This window comes from Aythya marila (genome assembly GCF_965140915.1).
Source record: "Aythya marila genome assembly, chromosome: 1".
In the NCBI taxonomy this organism is placed as follows: Eukaryota; Metazoa; Chordata; class Aves; order Anseriformes; family Anatidae; genus Aythya; species Aythya marila.
The window spans coordinates 88,405,384-88,431,433 of record NC_139042.1 but is presented as its reverse complement, the minus strand read 5'-3'; the positions used below and the strand labels follow the sequence as shown (position 1 = coordinate 88,431,433).

General features: G+C 38.5%; 1 protein-coding gene across 1 annotated transcript in view; it reads right to left on the bottom strand.

The window, feature by feature from the left end:
• Positions 1-9,777: 9,777 nt before the first annotated feature.
• PRRG1 (proline rich and Gla domain 1) overlaps positions 9,778-26,050 on the bottom strand; it is a 31,904-nt gene continuing 15,631 nt past the window's right edge. The window contains exons 2-4 of the mRNA XM_082784887.1: positions 25,702-25,751; positions 21,311-21,471; positions 9,778-13,725 (exon numbers count right to left, since the gene is read on the bottom strand). Coding sequence (XP_082641013.1) covers positions 13,204-13,725; positions 21,311-21,471; positions 25,702-25,711 — 693 coding nt within the window. The 5' untranslated portion in view covers positions 25,712-25,751 and the 3' untranslated portion in view covers positions 9,778-13,203. The remainder of the gene's footprint in view (positions 13,726-21,310; positions 21,472-25,701; positions 25,752-26,050) is intronic.

Below are 26,050 nucleotides of genomic sequence, written 5' to 3'. Positions count from 1 at the left end.
CTTTGCTTTCCGTTAGGATTTTTTTTTTTTTTTTTTTTTTTTTTCTTAGAGGACAGTATCTAGTCGTAGAAATTATAGGAAGTACAGGTGGAGTAGGTCATGCATGGGGACATAAGAAATGCTTCAAATCCAAGAAAGGGGAGAACTGAGTAGTCATCAGTTCTACAGGAAAGGATCTGAGAGCTGTTGTGTGAATAAGCAGGAGGATCACCTGTAGGACAGGAGCATCATTAGACATAACCCTTTCCACTCTGCTCAGCATGGATCCACCCTCAGCAGGACTGCTCTTCCAGCTTTGGGCACTACATCTCCATAAAGAAATGGACAAATTGAGGAAAACCCATCAGAGAGTGATGAGAGTGGCCAAAGTTGTAGAAATTGGACTATTACAATTTAGAGAAGACTAATTACATGATAGTGGTCTTCCAAAATGTAAGAGGCAGCTGCAAACAGTTCTTAACATCTACCGAAGACTGGACAAGAGAGGGTTTACACTACAGCAGAAAAGGCTCAGGTAATTCATCAGGAAAAACCCTGGCAGGACTCTGCTGCCTGGAGCTGGAAGTCCTTACATGATGTATGATGGTCATTTGCCAGGAGCTGGCTCTGCCTTGTGGCAAGGGGAAGGAGCAGATGACTTCTCCAGCCTCCTCCAGACCCCTGCTCCCAGAAGCAGCCTGTGTGGATGGTGCTCTCTGAAGTAGGCAGCTTTTCTGCTTTGTGAAGGTTTGTTGCACCATAAACCCAAAAAAGGTCACAGATATATTACTTAGAATAGAAAGATACTTTACTTTTAGCTGAATTATTTTAGCTATGGTTACACTTCTTTAAATCAGCTAGCTGTCAAGGTGTCTTTTTACATTTACTCTTCCCACTACCTGTTTAAGTAAATACATGTTCTTAACAGCTAAACATAAGCAAAGAGGTTCTTGTGTCTATATCTTATTTGATTGCCTCTTCTGTTACGAGATTTGCAATAAATATTGTACAGCATCTAGATGAATAATGTGCTACAGGATGAGGACATCAAACACAACTAATTAATTCTAGTCCCTTTCTTTATATTTAGCTCCATTCATTAATACAATTGGCTAAATTGGCTTAATATTAGGGGAAATTGAAGACCATTTAGAGCTTTTGCAGTCAAGTGCATGCCAATTTCCCCACAACTGCAGCCATTTCCCTGAGTACCTGTGGATTGTTTTCCTGAGACATTTATGCTTGGGATATTTACCTTTTATACCAAAAAAGCAGTCATTCCAACTGAGACAGATTGGCAGATTTAAACCCAACGGGATCCTGACCCCAGGTTCCATAAGCAATAGATTAGATAATAGAAGTTTATTACTTTTCAGAAGAAATGACAAAATTGAACATTAACAGACAGATTGTCTTTCCTGTGGGGTCACTGTTCATTAAATTTCCCACTGCTTTTACAACCTGAACCACTACAGTCATTTAGGTTTTAGTTCAAGTCCTTAAAGTGAGAAGATTGTTTCTTTATTACCTTGCAGCCATTCTTCATTTTAATGGCATTTTTCAGACTCTCATCTTAAAACTAGCGAACACTAAAAAAATGAAAACTGTGCCTTCTGTGGCTTAAACATAAACAAAACAAGTTGCTTCCATCCTTCTCATTTACCATCTGACAGGCACCAATTTGTACCAGGCAGGTAATGAGGTGCCTAATGGAGACAGCTTGATAAGGATGAAAACCTCCTTTGCAGAAGTTAAGGGTAGACTTAGAGCAATTACCAGTGAAAGTGTGACTCTGCAAAGCAGCAGGCTTTGGGAGAACCTTTAGGAAAACGTTTGCTCAAACAGGTTCTGGCAGACAGAGGAATCAGGGCTAGGAACTGGGGACAAGCAGCTGAACAGAGGACAAAATGCCAGAAAGGGGTTTTGCCACTGGGAGCATGCACAGATGCAGCATGGCAATTGTAGCCCCGTAGCTGGACCAGGAACCGGTGGCTTCAATAACCCTGATATCTTCTCTCTGCTTCTCCTGGCTTCTCCCAGAAAGTGGGAGGAATAAATTCCATATATATTCTGTTATATTCCAACATATGGAATATGAACAGAAGGCATTACAGGTCACGCAGGTATAGTAGAGAGGACTGTTGTGGGAAAGGGGACAAAAAACAGTAAGCAGCTTTGCAGAAACAGCCTGCAAAAGGATTATGAAAAAGGATTGTTTTTATTTTTTTATTCTTTATTTCCTGCAATGTAGACTTGATATAACATTGATAAAATTGTAATAAAAATAATTCTAAAAATGATTTAGTACTCATCTTAATCACTATGTATTTACAGATAATAATAACTACCAGGACAGTATCTTATGGACCTTCTTTTTTAAGGTCACAGGATATTTAAAAATACAAGGGCTACAATTCAGAGTGTTTAAAGAACACTCGTTGTTAGTTCCCTCTTCTTTTACATCTCTGGTTTCCTAAGAAAAACACCTCTCCTGCACATACTACAAGATTTACAGTAATCTGGTTGCTTTGTTTTCTGAAAACACAGGGATCATCTACTAGATTTTACGTGGTTTGATGGAAGATTGAAAAAAAACATTGGTTTTATGCCAGCCTCCTGCAAATAGATTGTAATCCTTTAACTCTTTTTTCTTATCACAGACAGACGGTGGAGCACCACAACCTGACCATCTTCCTTTTTGCCTACTTCAAAAACCGAAGGGTGATAAAAACAACAGGAAAGATGGGAAGAGGCACACATCTGTTGAATCAGTGTTCTGTGACTTAATGAGATTTTTTAGAGCCCTTAACCCAGCGGACTGTAACCGCTAAGGATGCCTAAACCAAGAAACATTTGGGAGAACTTTGCCGCTGAGCAACAGCGGGGGAAGGAGGATGTGCAACATCATAGGCTGCTCCTAACATTACAAGCGCCAACTGATTTTCCTTTCTAAATCCAGATTTATTGTTTGGGGCCATCACCAAAATGTTCTTTGTTTTCCCACTATGAAACAGATGGCATAAATGTGCTCTGCAGTTTTATTGCTGTATTATAATTTCATTGTGTCATGCTCAAACCAATAGGTTCATTCACTCTACAATAAAACTTTCATTCTGCTGTGCTGTCTGTGGATGCATTGAATAAAATGGCAGTTTAAAAAGTTGCAAGTTGCTAAATCAATATTCCATTATTTGTCTCATATTGGTTTTATTAGTGATAGAAATGCAGCTCAACAACTGATAAGAGCTTGAAATGGTTACTTGGAAAGATGTAATGAGAATAGACTTGTGGAAAACCATTGCATTTTTAATCTTTCTTTTCATTTCTTAATAGAAGTTTAATACATTTCCCCAACATGATTACAATTGACAAAGTTGCTCAGTTCTTTTCTTTGACAAAGTTGCTCAGCTCTATTCTTTGTGAGGTTGCTGAAACTACAAGCTGAAAGAATTTTTCTCAAGGTTATACACAAGTGAAACAAAGCTCCCAATATAAATTTACCTTGACACAGACTAGAATAAAACAGAAAGCCTAATCTGTGAAGAGACGTTCTAAGGAGCAATTAGTTCAAGAGGAACATGACTTAGAGGGAAAATACTTACAATAAAGCAAGATACAACTCTCCCCTGTTCTTTATTAGTGCTTTTCAAACACAGCAAGTCATCTGTGCAGCACATTTAATCATTTAAGGCCAGAGGCAGGCACAGAGACTTGCTACTCTAACCTCAGAAGTATTCTCATTACCCAAGGTGGAGTGGAGTTGATACTTGAATATATAAACACGTACAGAAATCCAGCTTCAACCACTCTTTTGATTTAAGGTGAAATAGAGCAGACCACACTCTATCGGCATTTCAAACAGAGCCTTAAAAGAGAAAGGCCAAGGAGAGATGTTGATGACAGAAATTCTCTTCTACAAGAAAAATAATGCAAATCTCTCAGCTCTAGGGGACACTTGCCCTGTACAATTAACCTTACACACACCGCCAAAGGAGCAGAAAAGGCAATTTCTGTGTGCCAGCAAGCCTCCCATTTGCCCTCTCTCAAGGCTGACTCTTTCACACAGATACCATGAGTGCCTGAACTGGCCAGTCCGGTTCAGTGAACCAGTATCTCTGGTTATCCATGATGGTGACTGGTCTGATGTCTCGGTTTTGATGATCTCCCCACTGGGGATTTGCTGGGTAACTTGGTATCAGCCTTTGCGCAGAGGCAAGACACATCAAAGCAGAAAAGCATGCATTAACTCGATCCAAATACAGACAATAATGTTGTAAAGATATCAGATACATGTACATGAAAAAATAGTGATCCAAAGGACTTCTAGCTCTCATGTTCTGTTACCAGTGTAATTGTTTCAAATGACCTTCAGGCCTCTTCCTTTTCTTTTTCTTCCTTTTGTTTTTAATTAAAAAAGAAAAAATCTTTGACCATTACTTAGTTGTATCACTTTATATTTGGCATTAAAAGAGACCTTTAAACATTTCCAAGTGCCCTTCCAGTAATTAGACTTGCAGAAACCACCCTGTAGCATTCCATTAAAATAAATTCTCACCTGCCAGCAGCTTAAATAACAAAGCGAAGAAAACAATGTACATCGGACACTGGACAGTGATGGCAGGAACATTACAAAAGCATCCACGTAATTTCTGTATCCTCCTTTCAAACCCTTATGAGAAATGCAGCTTTTACATAAAGTTAAAATTTGACACAAGTCAGGGAGAGACAACTGCATGGACCTGGAGAGCTCTTGATGCACACGCAAACCTCCTTTGCAGGAAAGAATAACACTGAGACGTTGCTACCTGTGGTTGCAGGGGCATGGCACAAGGAAAGCAGTGATCTCTCAGGTAGATAGGTCCAAGGCAGCGTAGGGGTTTGCAAAGCAGCCCTACTACCTCAGTCTGCACAGATCTCACAGCACTGCAGTTATTTCTGTGTCTCACTTGTGGACTGAGCAGTTCTTTCTACATGAGCTTTGGTCGCACAGAGCATGCTGCATGCAAAAAAATGGCTTTACACTGTGACAATATCTGTTCTAAAGGGTCTAACTTTCTGGTCACACACGGTTAGCAGCCAGGTGTCATAGGGCATGCACCACAGGCACTCCAAGACCACATCCTGTTGATGAGCTCTCCATCAATGCTGGATGCCCTTCTTCAGGAGGTGGAAAGGACAGCATCTCTGCCATCCGTGTCACCCAGAAACATCTCCAGAGCATCTGTGCTGAACCACAGCCTCAGACCAACATTGCTGCTCTGGAATATATGTATTTTTAATAAACTTCTATAGTGAAAAGTAATTCAGTGGAGTTAAAAGTACTCATGTGACCACACTAGCTTTGATGAAAACAAGCAACAAAACTTGCCCTGGCAAAGACTTTGCAGGTTCCAAACAGAATTTGTGATCAAGAAAGTGTAATGGGAAGGTTGATGTCACCAGCATACAAAAGCCAAGAGGATCGGCTCAACTCCAACCACAGTGATATACCTGAGTAGAAAACGAATAGTCTGCTTCCAGCAATGCAGAAGAAGCTAATTAAATAAATTATATATATATTTTTTGGTAAGTAGTTTAAATTCACTGTACATAAAAAGCTGCATACAAAATAGTGAAATTTCAGGGCATTTTGAAGTTTGAAAAAGATGGCTACTAGCCTTGTCTAACATGCAAAGCAGCCTAATGCCCTGCAGTGGAGAAAACCCAAGTACAAATCCTGGCTGCAGGGACATGGGAAAATGGTGAGGTGAGGGCATGAGGCAGTCTTCCTTGTGAGCTGGGGTCTGCTGAAAGCACCAGGCTACTGCCTGTGGTGGCGTGGATATTGTGAGTTTGTGAACAAGCTTCGGGTGGTCAATCTTGTGCTGATGCAGAATAGTAGATGTTGAAATCTGAAAGCACTGTGCAGGACAGAAAACCCTCTTTTAAACAGTTCTCCTACAAATGGGTGAGATGGCAGCATTTTCACAGAGCCAAGCTGCCAGTGCAGGAGGGCTGAAAGGTAACAAAGATGGTAGCACAAATGGGGAAGAGAGGAGAAACTAGGCTATAAATAACATTTTGTAATGCTAGAAAAAAAAAATTAAGGAAGAGAACTTATCATTAGAAATTATTTCTAAACCTACATTTTTTCCTAAAGAATATGTGCAATAAATACACCAACTTTTACGTACTTTGCTGTAACAGCATCTGAAAGATTTTAGTGGGGGAACAGAACAAGGAGGTATCGTTTTTCAGAAGTGCTATTAAACTGTGAAAATCAACAAGTTAGGAGGGAAAAAGAGAAAAGCTAAGCACATAACTTTTTACTGTTACTAGTTGTATCTGATTAAACATTTTAGATATTTTTTCATTTTGCAAAAGTTATTAAATTGTTAAAAAAAAATCTGGTGTTCTGACTGGCAGTGAGACAGCTCCATAAATGTTAATCCCAGTTCTTACAGCCCACAACTCCACTCCTAGCACTGCTTTGGATGCTTTGCCTAGCTCAGGCTCCCTCAAGCAGTGTCTGCTGCTCTGCAGGGTGCGGTGCTGGGCGGGCTCATGCTGGTGCAGGTGGCAGAGCCAGGCCATGCAGGCACAGGTGGATAAGCCAGATCATGCTCTGCTCCTGGGAAAGCATCACGAGCATGTACGTTAGAGCAATGTTTTGTTCTCTGCTGGCCCTGTGCCTCAGCCACCTCTGGTAAGCACCCACATGCAGCAAAGAGGAGCTAAGCCATTACAATATACTTACTGTGGGCAAAACCCGCAGGAGCACCACCATACAATTGCCAGGCTTGTACTAATTGCCGGGGTGGCTGCCCTCCTCCCAACCCACATGTCTTGCTAGCCTGGCAGCCAGGCTGCTGCCCACGCAACACGAAGCTGTGCCACCCATCCCTGGCTGCACATCAAGCCCTCTCAGATTCAGTGGGCCCTCTCAGAGTAGCAGATTCAGCCTCAGTTTTGAGGTCAGCATTTAGTTATTGCATGAAAAGCAGCTTTTTTTTCACTTTAAAGTTGATATTTACCTTCCATCTTCCCCACTTGGCAGGTGCTTTCACAGGAATTTGCTTACTGTTGCCTCCCACTACTAGCAAATGAACATGCACGTGCCCAGACTTTATTATTCTAGTACAGCTGAACTTGTAGGTGAGTTGGAAACAACCCAAGCAACGATTCCACATGGCTGTTAATGGGAGAGGTGCAATTAGAGACACCAACCAAGCATTCAGATGCCAAGTGACTGCATGCAAAGAGGAGATTAAGAGATAAATCCCACTACTGGGCTGCACAGCAGAAATCAGAGTGGAGTTCTCTGGTTTTATTTAAAACTCTAGTGAGATGGGTTCATTAGAAAAATCCTGCCTGACCAACTCACCTTCCAGGCAGATGCAGATGAATATACCTGCCCCCTGAAAGAACAACCTATGGCTATAATATAAGCACAAACAGAAAAACAGACAAAGACACAAACAATAAAAACATCAGTAATTTATTAGTAAATGGAAATAAATGACTTCTGAGAAGATGACTTAGCAGTGTCAGCCAGGGAATATTTCAGAGCAGGTCACATCATCCTTCACTTTCTCCAACTATCACTTTTCACAGAAAATCCTGGCAAGAAATGCTGTCTGCAGTGGTTTTGATCTTGGAAACGACCCATCTGTGGTGACTGCTTCAACTGCAGTTAGAAGGTCACAGATAACAGCCTGTGCCTCACGCTGTGTAACAGCAGACTGATGCCTGTATCCGGCCACAAATCCATGAATTCAACTCCTCATTTATGTTCGTCCAGCACTGAAACACTGCATGAGGTGTGACCGAGTCAGCAAGGCATGTGAGCAAGGCATGAAAGGAGACAAGACTGGGTCCCAAGCCCTCACATATACAGACTTTGCAACAAGCAGTTGTTGACTAAACAAGGCAATCCTTGTGCACAGCAAAGAGCTGCCATTGTGTCAGCGATGGCAACTGAGTAAGAAAATAAAGAAAAAAAAATAAAATCCAGAGTCTCTGACCTATGGACTTGGTCCAGGGTCTGTTCTGTGGGAAAACATCCTACGCCACTGAAAGGTCAGGGAGACAGCTTGGTACAGACTACTCCTTATGCAGACTTTTAATTACTTGGAGCATCTGAATACATTTTCTGAGTATGTTTCCTTCTTGTTTTAACCTTCTCAACCAGCCCAAGGAGCCACAAAGCTTCCAGCTGGAGAAGGAAACGGCAGATCATGCTAAAAGTTTTTGATTTTTTTAGTTATTATTGTTTCTAAGACAGGGGGAAACAGCATAGTAGCTGGCACGTTTATATTGCACGATATACTGAAACAGGATAGGGGAAAAAAAACTCTCTAACATTGCAGAGAGTTAAATGGAGAGGAAATACTACATAGTATAGCATAATCGAGAGAATATAGATGAGGACTTTTTTTGCAGTGACTTGTTATTTAGCATTCAATAACCCATCAACAAGTCAGAAATACAATTACTGAGCTCCTACCACAAGAAGAAAAGTGGAATTCAACTTTTTGGCAAAGCTCAAAGTTCAATTACCCTGTAGCAAATCAATCAAATGCATGTGCAGCAAGCAATGAAGTAGTGCAGCTGTCACCTCCCTGCTTTCAGCTAACGTGGCTTTTCATAAAAATTGGTGGGCAGCACTAGGAAATATTTACAAGGTTCACATTATACAAAGATAAAAAGGAATCTATCAGTGTGATTTAGAACAACAGGGAACAGTGTTCAAGGCATACGAAACAAATAATGAACATTCATCACCAGTAACCTAGAGTGATGACTTGGTTTTTATAGACACCCAGATTTATGATACCAGTCCAGCATTATATCCTCCACATTTCAATAGCCAGGCAGGCAGAGGCAATCATGCATTGAGCCATGTGCAAACGTGTTAGTCAGTGCTGATGGATGTGTGGTCAGGACTCTGGACGTGTATACGCACAGCAAGTGTCACTTAACTGCAAACAGCGCTCTGTTCCACTGACATTGTTCTGAGCTCTGTGAATAAAAACATACCAACAGAGAAAGTGAAGCGCTACACTATGCGTATGACAGCTTGGGAAGTTCCAAACGGTTCCTCTTTTTGCACTTTTGTGACTATTTTTGCACTTTTCTTTTTCTTTAAATGACTGGGATAAAACTGCACTTGTGTTCATGACTTGCCTTCTGTAATGCTTCACTTACCTCTTCAGCAGACTCCAGTCATACAGTAAGCTAGTGAAAAATACCAGGGATGTATCTCATTTACCAGCAGCTGAGTGAAAAAGGACGACACAAAGTTTCTCAGCTGGAATGGATATCTTTAGTTTCTAGCACATATCACTATAAAAGGTCTTTTTATTGCTATTAAAGCATCATTCATTCATTCATTGCAGAAGGAATCACAGAGCTGATGCAAAATTCTACACTCATTCTTTTAAACGGCTGAAGCCAACGTTGAAATTGAGTTATCTTGACTACATTTTTTTCTACTGTGTACTGTTTCCTTTTGTTGTAACAAAGAATAATTTGTGCTTTCCCTCTCTGCTTGTGACTTTTATTTAACTATGGCTACAACAAATACTTTCCTTTAATGGAAAATAACCAAATTCACACATCTTGATATTCTTTCAGAAGTCTAATTTTCATCAATCTACCCAAACCCAAAATTATATTTTAAATTATCAAAAAAAATAACCAAAACCTGATTCACTGCAACTGATAATGTACATTTAACAATCAATGGAAATTGAAAGGCCACCACTTAAATATACAGTTAATACTACAGTTGCATAGAATTGATATTTTGAAGCACTCGAGGCATTTAAAAATTTTTATTTAGCATATCCAAAAACAAATGTTACAAAAAATTTTCTATAAACATAGGCAAGAATGTTTAAATACGATAATTTAATGTAAACCAAATCCCTTTAAAATACTCAATACTGTAATCAGAGGTTATTTACACCCAGTGAAGACAGAACAACCTCCACTAATGCTAATCATCATCTAAGCACAATTAATTTCCATAATTTCTTAAAGAGTGACACTTAAATATGAGATAGTTCTAGTGGGTAAATCATCTGAGTTCTAATACAAGATGAAATTTAGTGTTACATTCAAAATCGGAAAAGCAGTATCCTGACTGTTCATGTCATCAGTGAAGGCAGTACTGCATTTCAGACTTGGAAAACCTTCAGAGAAATACAAAGAGAAATTCATAATGTTTATTGCATGATAATGCAATTACAGGATAACAATACTCAGCAAGTGCCCTGGAAAACAAAGCTGTATAAAAACCCACTACAAAAGAAATTTTATTCTTCAATCAGATCAAAAAAGCCAGCCACAAGTCTAAATTACTTTCCCACATTTCACAAAGAAAAACAAAGTATTTGGTAATTTGACATTATTCCAACAAGAAGAAAGCTGTTCATGTCTCAGAGGAAATACATTTGGATAACTGGCACATGCAGATTTTATTTGTTTATTTATGAAAGTTTATTCACCAAGACTTAAAATTATAGCCCAAAATAGCATTCATACTCACGCGCATGGATGCAGAAAAGGCATGGCCCAATAAAGTCTAGTCACAGATCATTTTCAATATTTGGTTGTGGCTTTTTTGGGAAGTCAAACATGTTTGCATTGCACATAAAAGTATCTCCAGGATGCAGCAACATATTCTACTTAAGAAATCAAGTGTGAAAGCCATTAAAACTGGTAGTGGAATACAGACCAACAACGACAACAAAAAAAAAGGTGGCTCATCTCTAAACCAGATTGCCCATGTTCAGGGGTAGACAGCTGCTGAATGACCTAATGTGAACTTGGTGATTTCCATGCATTTCCTACATGAAAGTCATATATCCAAACAAAAAAGTTACTGCTAAAACTGCCAGCTGTACTGGCAGGCACAGAGGATGCCAATATGGCATGGACATTGATACCAGCTCTTTGAGGTGGCTCCTGCAGACTGAGATGAGGCACTTTGTTTTGGTAATGTCTGGCTAAAGGCAGTATAACTGTTGCTCGGTATAAAAGGAGCTTTAACTTCTACAAGTGGCAATTTAGGTCTTTACACCAGAGCTAAAACCACTTCAAAAGAAAAGGTCAGACAGTCTAAAAACAAGATCCAAGCAATTCTTACCACAAATGCCCAAAATATGTTGTAATCATCTGCCCAATATCTATCATAAATAATAAATATAAATAAGTCTTATCTTTTTTACTACACTTTGGCCTGGAGTTCCATTCATTAACTCCAATAATTTTGCCTTTGCAACTGAAGAACCCCAGTAGACAATTTAGATAGCCTACTCTTTGCCAAAAATGAGAATATAAAATTAATCACAGGATCCTAACTTCATTTGTCAATCCACTGTATCACATCATTACAGAAGCGTGCCTAAGCACATCCATGTATGATCATACATTTCTTTTCAGCCATTTTCTGTAAACTTCCTTAGATAAAAGATGGGCCGAGGTGCCATGAGATAGTAGATGCCAGCATGCATCTCAGAAATTAACTGAGGACATTAGCAGTGGTTTGAAATGGATGGCACCAGTGTTTCATTTGGAAGAAGATACAGCTTCAGTTTTTTGTTTTAAGAAAACCAACATAACCCAGTAATCTTTCAGGGCTAAATGCATTTCAATTGGTGCTAGCTGGTTAGTAGAAAACAACAATACTGAAGTTAATGCCATGTTACGTTGGTGTGAGAAGAAAAAATTGAAATGAATATTGATAAGCTAAACTGAATTATCAACTCCTAAATTAAAAAAAGAAACACCACACTACAGCTTGTATCAGCTGAATTATCAATAGTATCTAAACCACTTGGTTGAAATTCTATAGAAGCCTCTACTTTAACTTGCATCAAGCCTGACAGAAACACATATCTCTTCACACATATCTCTTCAGCCTCGAAAAGTCACTCCAAACTAACACTTGGGTCTATTCTTAGTTGTGTTCTTAGAAATGCAACACAGTGGGTCCTCATGGTTTGGCCCAACGTCAGGTAAACTCTACAGCTCACATATGGGATTGCTGAGCCGTGCTGGCCACACAGTTTCTGCAGCCAGCCTAGATTAGCGTGCTTCCCAGCACCTTACTTGAACAAGCAAACGTGAAATCAGCAAAAAATACTTCAGCTGTTGAAAAGAGGTACCAAAATGCCTGCAACGGATTTCTATAGCCCTTAATACAAGATGCACATATGGTACATCTAAGTATGCAAGAGGCAAAATATTATCAGGATTTGAGGAAGGGGATCTTACTGTTGGGGAAAAAAAGTCACACACCAAATGCTTTTGCTTTTTCCAATTAAAAAGAAGCGTAATATCTTTGGGTTCATACGTTTATGGATAACGGATAAAATCCTGGTCCCAGTTAAGACTATGCTACTTTTGGTATATGCTTCCAAATAAGCAAGATTTTATCCAATCTTCAGCATTTCCTTCTTTAGTGTTGCATCAATTTTCAAGTTGTAAAGTTAACATATGCACACTTCTCATCCCTACAGCACAGGAATAAAAGCCATATAGGAAAACTGAAAGGAAAAGCAGAACAAAAAAAGTACTCTTAAATTCACTAATTACTGTCTTCAATTAGCTTCTAAACATGAATTGTAAAAGCAAAAGCTTTAGAATGCACCTTCTCTGCTAGGGCTCTGAAATTATTGCTATTAAGCCAGCATACTCTAATATACTGGTTTGAACACAAAGGCATACTGCTCTTGACCACCTAAAGGCCCCAAATAGGCTGCAGCACATAAAAATCCAAGTGAGAAAAAGGAAATGACCAGACAAGAGGCAATACTGAAAAACCCTTTGGTGTAAATAAGTTTCTAAAACATTGCTGAACAATTCCCCATCTCAGGCAATTCTGAGATTTTGCACCAAGAAGGGAAGGGGATTCCACAAATCTCGTGGGGAATGTGGACAGCATTTGGAATAAAACAAGTGACATCCCTCAAAGCAAAGATACTTTTGAGAAATACGACAGAGCACCACATTTGTACATGCACTTACACTCTCAATACAGGTTCCTTATCTTTTAAGACCCGCTACAGAGGAAAAAGAAATCCAAGACCCAAAAAACAAGTGATTCTTAAACAAAAAATGGAAGTTCATTATACAGGTCCATTAAATTACAGAAATGCATAATAAGCCAAGATAAAGTGCTACAAAACGATTAGTAATTTTTTTTTTTTTTTTGAAGTCCATAGCATTTTTCCTGTTTTACTTAGTACTGGTGATAACAGGAGATAGTGCAATTGCAGTGGCTGAACTGGAGTTCACAATGTCTTCGTATTGTGGGGGTGGATCTAAATGTTGTTCAGTTTCACTTCTCATACTGATTTCACCAGTGGCTTCCTCATAGGAAGGAGGAGGATCACAGTTTGACAGCCTTGTGGATATTGAGTCTGACTGTGCATCCGTATAGCTCAGACCTCCAGGAGAGAGCCCACTGACTTCATACATTTCCTCCTGTGGGGAATGAACAATGCTGAGAGGCTGCGGAAGCGAACCTCTGCCGTCAGACACAGCACCATCACCCATCGCTTCGTGGGCTCCCCTACGCATGTACACCGACTGTCTACGTGTTTTCTTTTTAAACAGGCATCTCCATATGACAAAAATGACAATGAGGATAACGAAAAGGCCAATGATTAATGGAAATGCAAGGTAAAATGAATACCAGCTATGTCCTGTGTTACTTTCTCCCTGAAGTCCATTTTTGTAGACTTTCCAGAACTCCTTCTAGAAGAGCAAGACAGGATACGTCAGAAACGATAAGACAGTTAAAAACAAAAGAACAAAACAAACACTTTAATCAATCAGTTGCAAATGAATGAGGAAAAAAATGGCATTTCAAATACTGATGATCAAAATGAGAACTGGTATGAATAAGCACACAAAATAAATTTTCAAATTTTCTTCTGATGTGTTTAGTGACACAAAAGGCTTTTTTTTTTTTTTAAATATTTCTTAACACCCATTCCTTGCTACTTGTAACAATCCTGTATTAGCACTTAATATTTAAAAACCTGCAGCGCAGACAGGAATAAGCAGGAAATCTAATCTGCATGCACATCAGCCACGGGGTGGATCAAAATTTTTCAGCACCACTCAAGCTCAAAGTTATTATTTATTTTTTAATTATAATGCACTGATACAATTTGACAGGGAAATATTGTTCCAGAATGTCAGACCAATTTAGCAAAGCACAACTATTTTGAACTGTCATTTCATAAATCAGACTTCTCCCATCCTCTGGCTCATAAAGCAATTGTTGTCAGTATATTCTGAGTTGCTTCAAATCCTCTCTTTATAGTTAAATATAGCTTCAATGTGAGAATATTACATGGCTTACTTATTATATTCTAGAAACTTTGACAACACAAGTACAGATACATGGAACAGTGAAAAGTGAAAATATAAACAAGGGAAAACAAAGATGAAGGGGGATACTACTACTTTAAATACTTTTTGCTGTATTATTAATATGCAAAAACAGGAGCACAAAGATCACATCACCATCCAATGTTCTCTAGAGTGAATGCTATGCAAAGCTACTACAACGAAAACATACCCTGCCTCAAAGATATAGTCATTCTTGTCTGTAATGTATGATCTCTATCAATAAATACTTCCAACTGTGTTTTATAGCCATGTATAATTTAATTAAAAAAAAAAAAATCCCTGCCAGAAATCCTGATCTCTTTAGCTTCCTTTAAAAAAATGCAGAGACCTGACCACTTCATATTCACGCTAGCATCTACTTCAAATAACACACATATTGTATGCAAGAATTAAAAAAAATACTCACCAGGAAAAATGACATTGCCATTTCTCAGTAAATTCAGGTTGCAGACTGACTTAGTGAACAAACAAATCAGATCTATATCTCCCCCTCAGTTCAGGACTGCTGCCACATGAGCAGCGTTACGTAAGTATTGCCACCAAATTGATCTCAGCCTGAGTCCAGAAGCAGTCTGGCCTCTTTAGTGTGAAGGCTAAGCTTGCCCTGTGCAAAGCTGGGACCTGGACAATGTGGGTAAAACGCTCACTATGATTCTAAGAATATACAAAGGATATACTAAAGTTAAGAACAAAGCCATTTTGCAAGTCATCACAACGCCCCACTGATATGAACCCCTTGGTTTAAATCATCTCAGCTAAGTCAGGCAGCACTGACTTCAGACAAAGCAAGCAAGTCTTGGAAGATGGGCTAACCCCTCTAAATACCTCTCTACAAGGGCCTGGATGCACTGTTCCACAGTGAATCCCAGAGCAACTGTGCTGACTTTGGGAAAGCTTATGAGGAAAAAAACTAACATTAAAAAAAAATTAAATTAGCTGCACAACTGAGGCCTAGGGTTCTCTGCATAGGAAAGAAAAGAAACAAAACCAAACACTCCATCTTTCCCCACCAAATCAATAGGCAATTAGGAAGATCTGTTACCTATTACCTTTCCAGCTGGTTTGAATAAAACAAACTAAATCTTAAATTGAATAAATAATTAATATGTTCTCAACTGAAAAAGCAGAAAAATGATTCATTAGCATTATTAACCACTATTGTCTGTACTGGAACCAAGCTTCCCACTTCACTGCTCTGCTACCTCAGCAGTGGCAAAGGAATGATACACAATGTTTATTTCTGAGGCAAAAACTGCAAAGATTTACTGAAAATCAGCAAATATACTATGCAAGGGTGCATCTTTTTAAAGACTACATAGAGGAGAATAGTAGTTTTTGATGAAAAATAAAATTAAAAAAAGGTCTGCTTTTTTAATGTATTTTATGTTGGACACTGTAGAGGAAATGCACCCTCTCCAGTGTAAGGATTGTAAACTGTGATTGGTATTTTAGTAAAGTTTCCACATCACTTCTAGCTCAGCATTATCTGCTGGAGAAGTGTCCCTGTACCTCCTTCATGAAGCTGACATCCCAGCATTGCTCCTTGTCACTCTTGTCACCAGAGTGGCAGGCAGGCAGTTCAGAATAGGTGACATGGGAGGGAGGTGGCATGATGGGGGGTGGTCAAGTTAATGGTGTGACCAGACAGGTGCATAAAGAGCTTCATGTAAGAATTTAAATTGCCATAAGGATTAAAGTAGTTTAGTGTCCACTTTCATTTACGAGCGAGGCAAAAGAAATTCCAAGGCACTTCGGACATGCACTCATCTGCCGAAAATTGCAGTGTTTCAGGTCTGCAGCTGTATTACAGAGACAAAGGAATAAAGTTCCTCCCAGGTGAAAAACTGCTAAGAAACACTTGTTTAGTCACCCTGAAAAATGTTTTCTTTTAATTTTCCCCTTTAAAAAAGAACATCCTAGTGTATTAAACCAGAGGTTTCCAGCTTGCAGTTTTGCAAGCCAAATATCAAAGCGAACCGCAAAGACTGTTAGTTCCAGAATTTATGGGAAGTGCAGCAAACTAATACTGCAGCTTCGAGTTACCCAGCTGCCAAGCAGCTCCCCCCTCTGCTCTGTCATCCCACAGCTGTGCTGCATGGTAAAGTGATGGCACACAAGGAGGACAAGCTACCTGGTCAGTCAAATAATGCCCATCACCAAACAGAACCAGGGGGAACTCGGATCAATTTGCACAGTGTGGGAGTTGGTACAATCTGCTATGAAAAAAGAAGAGAGGGAAATAATGAAATCCCAGGAGGTAGCTGCAGAACTCATACAGAAGTTAAAGGGTAATTTGAAAGTTGGAACACTTACAGCACAAACATCCCTTCCGTAGTGGTTGGTCTCTTAAACCAAGGAAACAAAAGAGGACTGTCTTTCTACTTGAGAAAACTATGAACTCGTGAGTTATGAAAAGGACACTCCGGCAATCATTTACCCTCAAGCACTGCATAGCTGGGCTGAAAAACTAAGTTAAGCAGGCCACAGAATCAGATAACTTACAATGGAAAAGACTTAACATCATCTAGAATAAGTTACCACCAAGAACTATTTTTCTGCGTATTTCCTACTGCTTTAGCATATCCAATTTGAAACAAAAAGAACTCTCAAGGGCATCACACACAGACATTTATGGACAAGTTGTCAGTTTTGTTTTTTTCCCTTGTACGTCTAATACTTCACTATTTTTATCTATTCTGAACAGAGTCAACTTCAGTCAACTGGATCTGAACACTGAATTAAACAAGGGGTCCACATGAAAGTTAAGAGTCTTGCACACTGCTGTGAATTTCAGCAGAGGCCTTTACTGCATTTGGCAGCACTGTCAACCTCAAATGACTCTTGATCCATTGTCTGACTTGTCTTAAAGTTGGACTAATAATATGCCAATCAGAAGAGTATTTAGCATTCAGTAGGTAAAGGATATGAACAAAGCAATAACGGGCAGTGAGAGTATCTGCTACACTGTTTTCTTCTGGTATGCCCTCAATTTCAGATGACAGGAAAGAATTCACATCTTCTCGTCTGGGTATTTATCCAGCATTCACAATTAGATACAAACTGATGCTAGAAGCCTTATTTGATCAAATCATTTTAGATCTGGTGCCAAGTTTTGAGTTGCTTTCTAAGCTTTCTAGTGTTTGTGGTTTTTTTTTTTTTGTTTGTTTGTTTGTTTTGAGTTGTTTTCCTAGATTAGAGCTATACAGTGGATCTTGCAACTTCTGCAATATTTAAAATAAAATTTGTGTTAGTGTTCTGCATTTTCCAAATATCTGTGATGTTTTTAAAATAAAAAATCTTCAGGCAGTATCATTTAAAAAAATGAGTTAATGGAACTGCAATGAATATCAATGCTTCAGTCACTCCCAGGTAGTTTGCACAGTAAACTTTCTGCAAGTCTTTAAGCTTCCCAACAGCTTTTGACTAGTGACCACATACAGTGTTATCTGTATGCTACAGCTTCTACATATGAATAGATTTAGGTCAGGTGTAGGGTTCACGTAACCCATTATCTTTTGACAACAATTACCATAGATTGCCACAAAGAGCGTAAACATAGCCAGGCAGTGATATCTCCCAGCTTTTACATCTTTGTACTTCAGAAACTTCCCTCAGCCAAAGCTGATCACTTTTATTCAATGGTCCCAGACTGATTTACCAATATTATTTTACTCTTTTATATCCTCCTTTTCTGAAGCTATGTAAGCTTTTAGCATCCAAGATGTCTTGTGGCAAAGCAGTTCACAGCTCCACTACCTGTGGTGAGAAGAGATGGGTCTATTTGCTCTGAATCTGCACCTTCTCATCTCCTGTGAGGTCCTTTTATCTCTCCTGTCAGAAAAATGTCAAACAACTCCTCTGTTCAATCTTCATACTCCTTACAGACATCTACCACAAATTCCCTGATTCAACTACTTCCAATATGTTGTTGTTATAAAAGTATTTTCATCTCTTTAGTCATCTCTCTGGTCCTCTGGAGCTTCCCCAGCTACTTCTTTTATTTATTATTTATTTATTTATCCTTCTAAGAGATAGGGAGGTCAGAGCTGTACATGATATGTTCAAGATGCAGGTGCACAGCTGTGTAATTGCATTTTCCATTTTGTTCTCTATGCCTTTACTAGGATTCTTAACTTTCAGGTTTTTGTTTGACTGGTGGGCATTGCTAAGCCAAATTTTCACTGATGATTTATAAATTTGGATCTTATTCACAATGCAAACGTACATATAAGAAACGTTCCCTTTTCCCCAGCATGCATTACATTCATCAACACTGAATTTCATTTTCTATTTTTTCCACCATAATCAGTACCACACACTTCTGCAAATTCTTTCCTGTCAGCTCTAGCCTTTACTATCCTGACAATATCATCTTTATCATTAACTTTATCATTTTATATAATATTTCTGAAGATATTGTCCCCAATGCTACACAATATTAAAGGCATTCAATAGATGACATCTGCCTGTATACTTAATGTACACAATGCTAAATTCCAAGAAAACCGATGCATCAAAAATAACCTGAGGGGACTGCTTGGTATTTTAATATTATAAAATCAGATGTAGCCCACCTCCTCAGAAGACTGCAGGAAAAACAAAGAACCAAGTGGACAAGATTAAAAAAATACAAAAGGGTGATTATATAAAACAAAGTTACCATGAGATAAATAGGCTACATACTCTTCTTGAATTCCAGTCTATCTATACTATGAAATCATTGCATCATTGTTATTATGAACATACTACATTACAACCTCAATCTACTGCACCTACATCCCCCAAAATCAAGTCTTACTAAATGGCTTTAAGGATGGATACAACTGCAAGATAAAGGACCAAAAAAAGCCTAAGTAAACAATGCTGTTTGGGCATGACCGCACTTTAGCAGAGTTTGGAACCCTAGCAAGGTACCAACAATAGAATTAAGCAACTAAACAAAAAGGATATAGTAGTAGAAATGGATAATGGATCAGGACCTCATTGGTAATCCCCTCTGAACTGCGACAAAGGTTGTAGTACAACAGGAAGCGTAACAATTTCTACTTTAGTATTTCTCAAGTACCTCTGCTAGAGTAAGGGTATCTACCAAAACACAGCATGTTCCTCAACATTTAGTAGTGGAAAACAAGCTGAAGTGAGAGGCAACACAATCAGAGAGTATCTTGAGTTGGAAGGGACCCACATGGATCATCAAGTCCAACTCCTGGCTCACACAAGACTACCTAAAATTAAACCCTATGTCTGAGCGTTGTCCAAATGCTCCTTGAACTTCAGCAGGTTTGGTGCTGTGACCACTGCCCTGGGGAGCCTGTCCCAGTGCTGGTCACCAGTTTGACATATTGCTGGTGAACATGTCTAGGCTATTAGTGATACTGTGCTAGATCTTATGTAAGTTGCGTCATTGTACGCACTATTGTTTAATTACACAGTGAGCTATCATTAGGAATAGCCACACCAAGTCAAGTTTGGGAGGCAAAAAACACGTCTGTGCATGCACTTTAAAGCTTTGGAAAGAAGAGGATTTGCAGAGACACCATACATCCTTATTACTTAATTTTAATAAAAAAAACCCTTTCATTCCAGCCTTTTCCACCTTTCCGTGTATGACCACGAACAATGAGATGCCAAGAACATGAAATGTCCATTAGGTCTTTACAATAACCTATATATATATATATTTTTTTTTTTTTTTAATTTTTTTTTTTTTTTAAATGTAGAACACTGCCAGTGAAGATTAGGACATATCACCTGGGTAAATTCTGAAAGAAGTTCATAATGCTCCCTGAGCCACTTTGCTTATTAGCCTTGCCTGTGCAATTTCCTTGTGCAAAAACATGAGAGATGGAAACTTCGACTTTTGCATTAAATATGTCAGATGACACCATCAAAAGCTTACATATTGTTCTTATTAGTTGGGAGGAAATTTAAGATATGTTGGGTATAACGTGCAGCTATTGCATGCAGAGCCATTGGCCCACAAGCTTCTTTTAATTAGAGAAGCCAACAGACTTGCACAACAATTCTGTGTGGGCAGTATCTGTTTCATTCCAGTCAAGTTAATATATCACTGCCCTTGCATAACATACAGCAGCACTGAAATTGTTACTCTTTCCATATTTTAGATCACTGCTGCTTAATAATACACTCAGAGGGCCTGCAGAATCACAGAATTTCTAGGTTGGAAGAGACCTCAAGATCATCGAGTCCAACCTCTGACCTAACGCTAGCAGTCCCCACGAAGTTACCTTTTAAGAAGGACATTTATCTTTTCTTATTTTTCAGACTGAATAATCTGGCCACTGCACACTTTGTCCAGCTACACTTGCACATGGGATATAAAAGTCTTTTTAAAATGGAACACTTTTTGATTTGTGTGCTCATTTCATGTGAACATATTCCATAAATGAGTTAAGGGGCAAGGTAAGTGAACACTTGTGACCTCTGCTTCTATATATTCCCTGTAATAGTCCCAAAGCCATCATTTCATCCAAGCAACGCAACAGCATCCGTGATATGTAGGTCAGACTTAAGAGCGTGGTGATACGAAAACCAGTACACATGCTATTTCGGTAAGTAGTGCTGCCAAACTACATAATGACAGTTTTGTCCACATTTCCTCAAGTGGGGGTATTTATTCATGTTCCTTTTCTTCTCAGCTGCCAATTTTCACATTTTTTTAAGAGCATAATTATCTTTGAGAATTCTGTTGCTTTCAAATTCAGTTTAATTTGGATGAAAGATTTGAAATTTATTGCTGTGGAGTCTAGCCATCTCCCCTGTAGGCCTTATTTGCTTAAAGAACAATGTCAAAAGGAAAAAACAGATCTAGGGGAATGTTAGAAAGCATACAAATATTCAGCACACCCCAAAATTAATATCAAAACACCCCACCCATCTACAAATATACATCAAAACGTACCGTCTTTTCTTCATTTTCAAAAGCTTCTCTTGCTTCTTCATAGGTACAGATTTCTTCTCTGCATTCATGTTCTATATCACCTTGCTTTAATTCTTCCAAAAATTTGTTGGCTCTTGGATATCTTTTTAACACAGAATTGGCTTTGTTCTCTGCTAAGAACACTGAATAAGAGGAAAGACAAGAAAGGTCACTACTGAAATAGATACCCAAAACCTCATAGCAAAACTACTCAAAGAAAACACGTCTGAGAAACTAAAATCTTTTTTTTTCCCCGAAGTCTTCCCCTTTATTTAACATGATAAAAGGTTCGTTCACTATTATGAGCATTTGAGACTACAATTTCAGTAGTTATTGCTACTTCATAAACATGATGGACCCCAGTTCTACATCATGTTCATGTAGGCTTAAACAAAACTGAAGCCTGTGCCTGAGAAGAGTGCTCAGAACAGACAGGCATATGCTCAGCTCAAGTAATTTCTTAAACTAAGATGACACAGAACAAACAAAACCTGCTTGCGAACATCAAAAAAGATATCTGCAACTGCCTGAGGGTATCACAGCCAGAATACTCAGAAGTTTCTGACGACATAAATATTTCTGAATATTACCTAGTCATACACACCAGAACAGCTGCCTTTATCAAAGTTTAATTCCATCTGTTTTCTTAAGCAACTTTGAAGCAGACTTGCTGCCTTCACTCCAGAAATGTCAGCCAAGAAATAGCAACTCTTTTGGGGATGTAGAAGTAGTTTATTTTCTTAAATCATACAGAAAATCCACTTTATTTGATGAATCAAGTCAAATAAACCCAAAAGACGATCACAGTTATGACAAAGGTATTCTTTGCTTTCCTTAGTTTTCTGTTCAAAGAAGAGAGCTGGAAGTAATCTTCTGATCCTTTCCTTGAGGGAAAAAATCAATTTTTCTGTCAAACTCCCTGACCAAATGACTTCTACAGGAACACACAGCAACTGAATATTGCACTGATTTTGCACATAGCAAAATTGAGTAGACTGATTTACTCAGAAGTCGTATATGCAGTGAACAGTGCAGAAATTTTCCAGGTATTTCAGGTCAGGAAGCATAAAGGTCATGCCAACTCAACACCGCTCTTGGCCTCTCGCTGCTAGCAATAGGGCATTGTTATTTAACGCACGTCCATACTAACCCACCCATACTGCCTTCCTGACCTATGCTACCATTTCTTCACTGGTTCATTCACAGCTAGCCTGGGACCTCCAGTATGCTAACAAGACAAACTCTCACTGTCTGCAGAAGAACAGAAACTAAGTGGTTTAAGCAATGATTTATCTATGACTTTCTAAGAATCAGTTTGCTACTTTTTTCCTTAATCATCTAATTTGAATACAAAAATAGGATTTGCCTCAAGTCTACAAAGAAAGGTCACTATACTTTCCCTTTCTTATAACTTAGATGTGGTAGCATTTTTCAGCAATGAAGATACTACCACAGTTAGGCTCACCCACTTCACGTTAATTTTATTCTGTTAAGTCTCTGTGATGTGTGTACTTTGTTATAAGTCATTAGACAGTCATCTTCCTTTTGAAAAAGATTAAATATTTGAAGATTAAACTGCAATATACCAGTCATTCCTATGCTTTCAGTTGAATACATGTGCATGCACCACACAAATTGCATTATTCATAATGCTGCCAGAGATTCAGTGCATAAAACTCTGCGACTGCTCCTACTGCAATTTTGGTTTCTGATAGCATCACAGACGAATGCAAGAGCATCTCTTCCTGTGTAAGTACATAGTATGAACAACACAAATTAATTTTTAAAAGTATCTCCAAAGGGAAAAAAAAAGAAAAAAAGAAAAAGATAGCTTCTTTCTATCTCCCACACAGTCCTCCTGACTCCCCTCTAGGCCTGAAGAACCAGCTTGCTTTCCACATGCCTCAGCAATCACGAAGAGTGATGAGAAGGAGGATTTGGCTACATCAGGAAGCCAGCATGCAACCATGTATATGGATGAACTGCCCATGCTCTACCCACTTCTCACCAACTCTTGTGGGCATTCATGAAGTAGAACAAGCTACAGCCAAAACTCTCTTAAAAGTAGCATCACTGAAGAGTAGATAATGCACTGTAAATCAACAGTTTCCCTTCCTTCAGAGGATAAAACATAGGGAACTTCATTTCACACATGGAATCCATTTTGAAAATAGAAAACAGAAGAACTACGATAGCTTTGCACTGGATGCAGAGGGAAAAGAAATAGAGAAAACATACAGGTAGCTGACAACATCCTGTTTTGAAACTTCTGGCTCCCAGGAAAAAAAAAAATCTTTGTTTTTACATGCACTTTCCAATTTCTCAAAGAAACAAACACAGTGAAGATTTAAAAGCTGGTATACTATGAAATACTGCATTCACTACAGATTGTCATAAGTTTCTACGTAATAGTTTAGTTTTCCAAAAAAAAAAAAAAAAAAAATATCCAAAAAACCAGAAAAGCATAAATTTCTCCTGCAGAATGCATTGACAAAGAACAGCAAAGCACTAAAACAATTCAATATTCAAGAATGGTCAATATGGAAGAAAATTCACCTTTTTTGTTTAGCAATTCACATTCGGAAAGTCTCCTCTCACAATACAGCATAGAAAATGCATATCTCAAAAGGAAGAAAAAGCCCACTGAGGATAATAAACCCCACACCATGTTAACCCTGAATGTATCTGCTAAACAACGCTCTGTGATTAGTCCAGACCAGGAATGGCTTTTGACCCTGCCATACTGGAAAGAATGAAGTATAAAGTCGTTCATTTGTTTTGATCTGACATCTTTAAAGCTCTGCATACCCCTTATGACTTTAAATCCTTATTGAGAAGTCAATACCAAGGCTGCAAGGAAACAAAAACATGCACTGATCAAAGCACTCTTAATGGAGATACTGATTAAAATGCAGTGATTTAATAAGAATCATTCATTGCCTGATGAATCCTATGAAGAGAGATAATGGCACCATATTGCAGAGATCATGTTGACTTGTTAGTATTCTATGACTGTCATCATGGAGACATTCTGTTATAATTACAGAGGAGGGTGTAAAAAACAAAACAAAACACTTTTTGGGTTGGATTGTCCACCTAACCAAGCTATAACATAGCTGAATTCACTGCAGCTGTTACTACAAAGCTGAAAATGATTAGGGAAGAATGGAGTGGCAAGAATAAAAGAAGTACAATTAAACTTACTTTTTCACTTTGTCAAGGAGATTAGCTTACAAATTCAGATAAAGGAAAAAAATCAAAATAATGATTTTGGTATTAAGATAGACACAGAAACAATCTAAAATCTCTTCTTCCTCCTCATATTTTTATAGAATATAGATGAAGGTATACAACTACCAAATATAATGCATTGGAATACATTTATTTCTCAAACATGCTTGCACTCAGTGCTGTGTGTAACTAATACTTGTTTTTTAGCAAGCTCTTATGTATCAGAAAGCTACAAAAAAAAACCTTTCCAAAGTCTTCATTTGACATCATTTTTGGAGAGAGTAATGTAGTCTGATCAATTTATTTTAAGTTCTCAGGAAAACCTGTGGTTTTCTATTCACACAGCAAATAGATATTCTAGCAAGGTGAAGGTCAACCAGAATCAAGAAGAGTCAGGCAAGGGCATGAGTGAGGATAAACATGTCTCAGCCTGCCAGCTGAAGCTATCACAAAGAAAATTGGCTTCAGGTCTGTAGCGACAGAGAAATAGGGAGCTGCAGTGTGGGAAAAGTATCCTGATACACAGAAATGCTGCAGAAGCAAAGCCAAGGGCATTGTGGACACCAAAGCCAGCTCTATTGAGGCTGCTGTTGACACTCCTCTTTTCTGACTCTTTACCAACACCCAAGCAGATTAAAACCTCTAGCAAATACTAGAAGTAAGCACTTTAAATAAAAAGCTGCAGCTACTGATAAATGTGAGTCTTTCTGTAGGTGATCTTAAAACTATTTGGTTTGCACAAGGGAGAGCAAAGAAAAAACATTTTGATCATCTACTTAGAAAGCTTCTGCTGTGAGAACCTAGTTATTGAAACAAGCTTAGGATGCAAGGCTGGAAAATCAGCTCTGCAGTCTCTGCTCTGCAGCCAGGTTTCAAAAGTCCACGAATGAGTTTGTGATACTCATTATTATGGTCCACATATATATGTCAGAACAGTAGTACAATTCCAATTCAGTTTAGTTTGGACAAACAGCTCTATCATATGTAATACCAAAATCAGTTCAATAGCACAGAACAATTTTTGTGCAAATTGATTTGGATTTTGAGTGGAGGAAAATTCAGGGGGAGTGCTTCATGGGGAAGGCTTCAAAGCTTCACAAGCAAAAGTAAAGAGTACACATTCATATCAAAGTTAAACTTACCACTATCCATGATGATTACTGTCAAGGCACAAAACTTGCAAATATCAAATCTGAAAACGAAAGAGGAAACATCCTGTTGAGTTTGTGAATCATGATGTACTGGGAAAAGTTTATAATAATATATGGGAATTGAGAGAAATGCATCATAGCACTGGAAACCCTGTGGTAAAGATTTATCCCATTTTGAGTTGTATCACTCCTGCATACATATTAGCCTTGGTAGTATAAGAGTACTATCCAACAAATGATGGCTCTTGAGAAAGGGTGAATGCTTCAACCTTTTTCAAAGCATTTCATATTTAGAATAGACAAAGATACTTGTCTGAAATATGTATATATAATTTTAAAA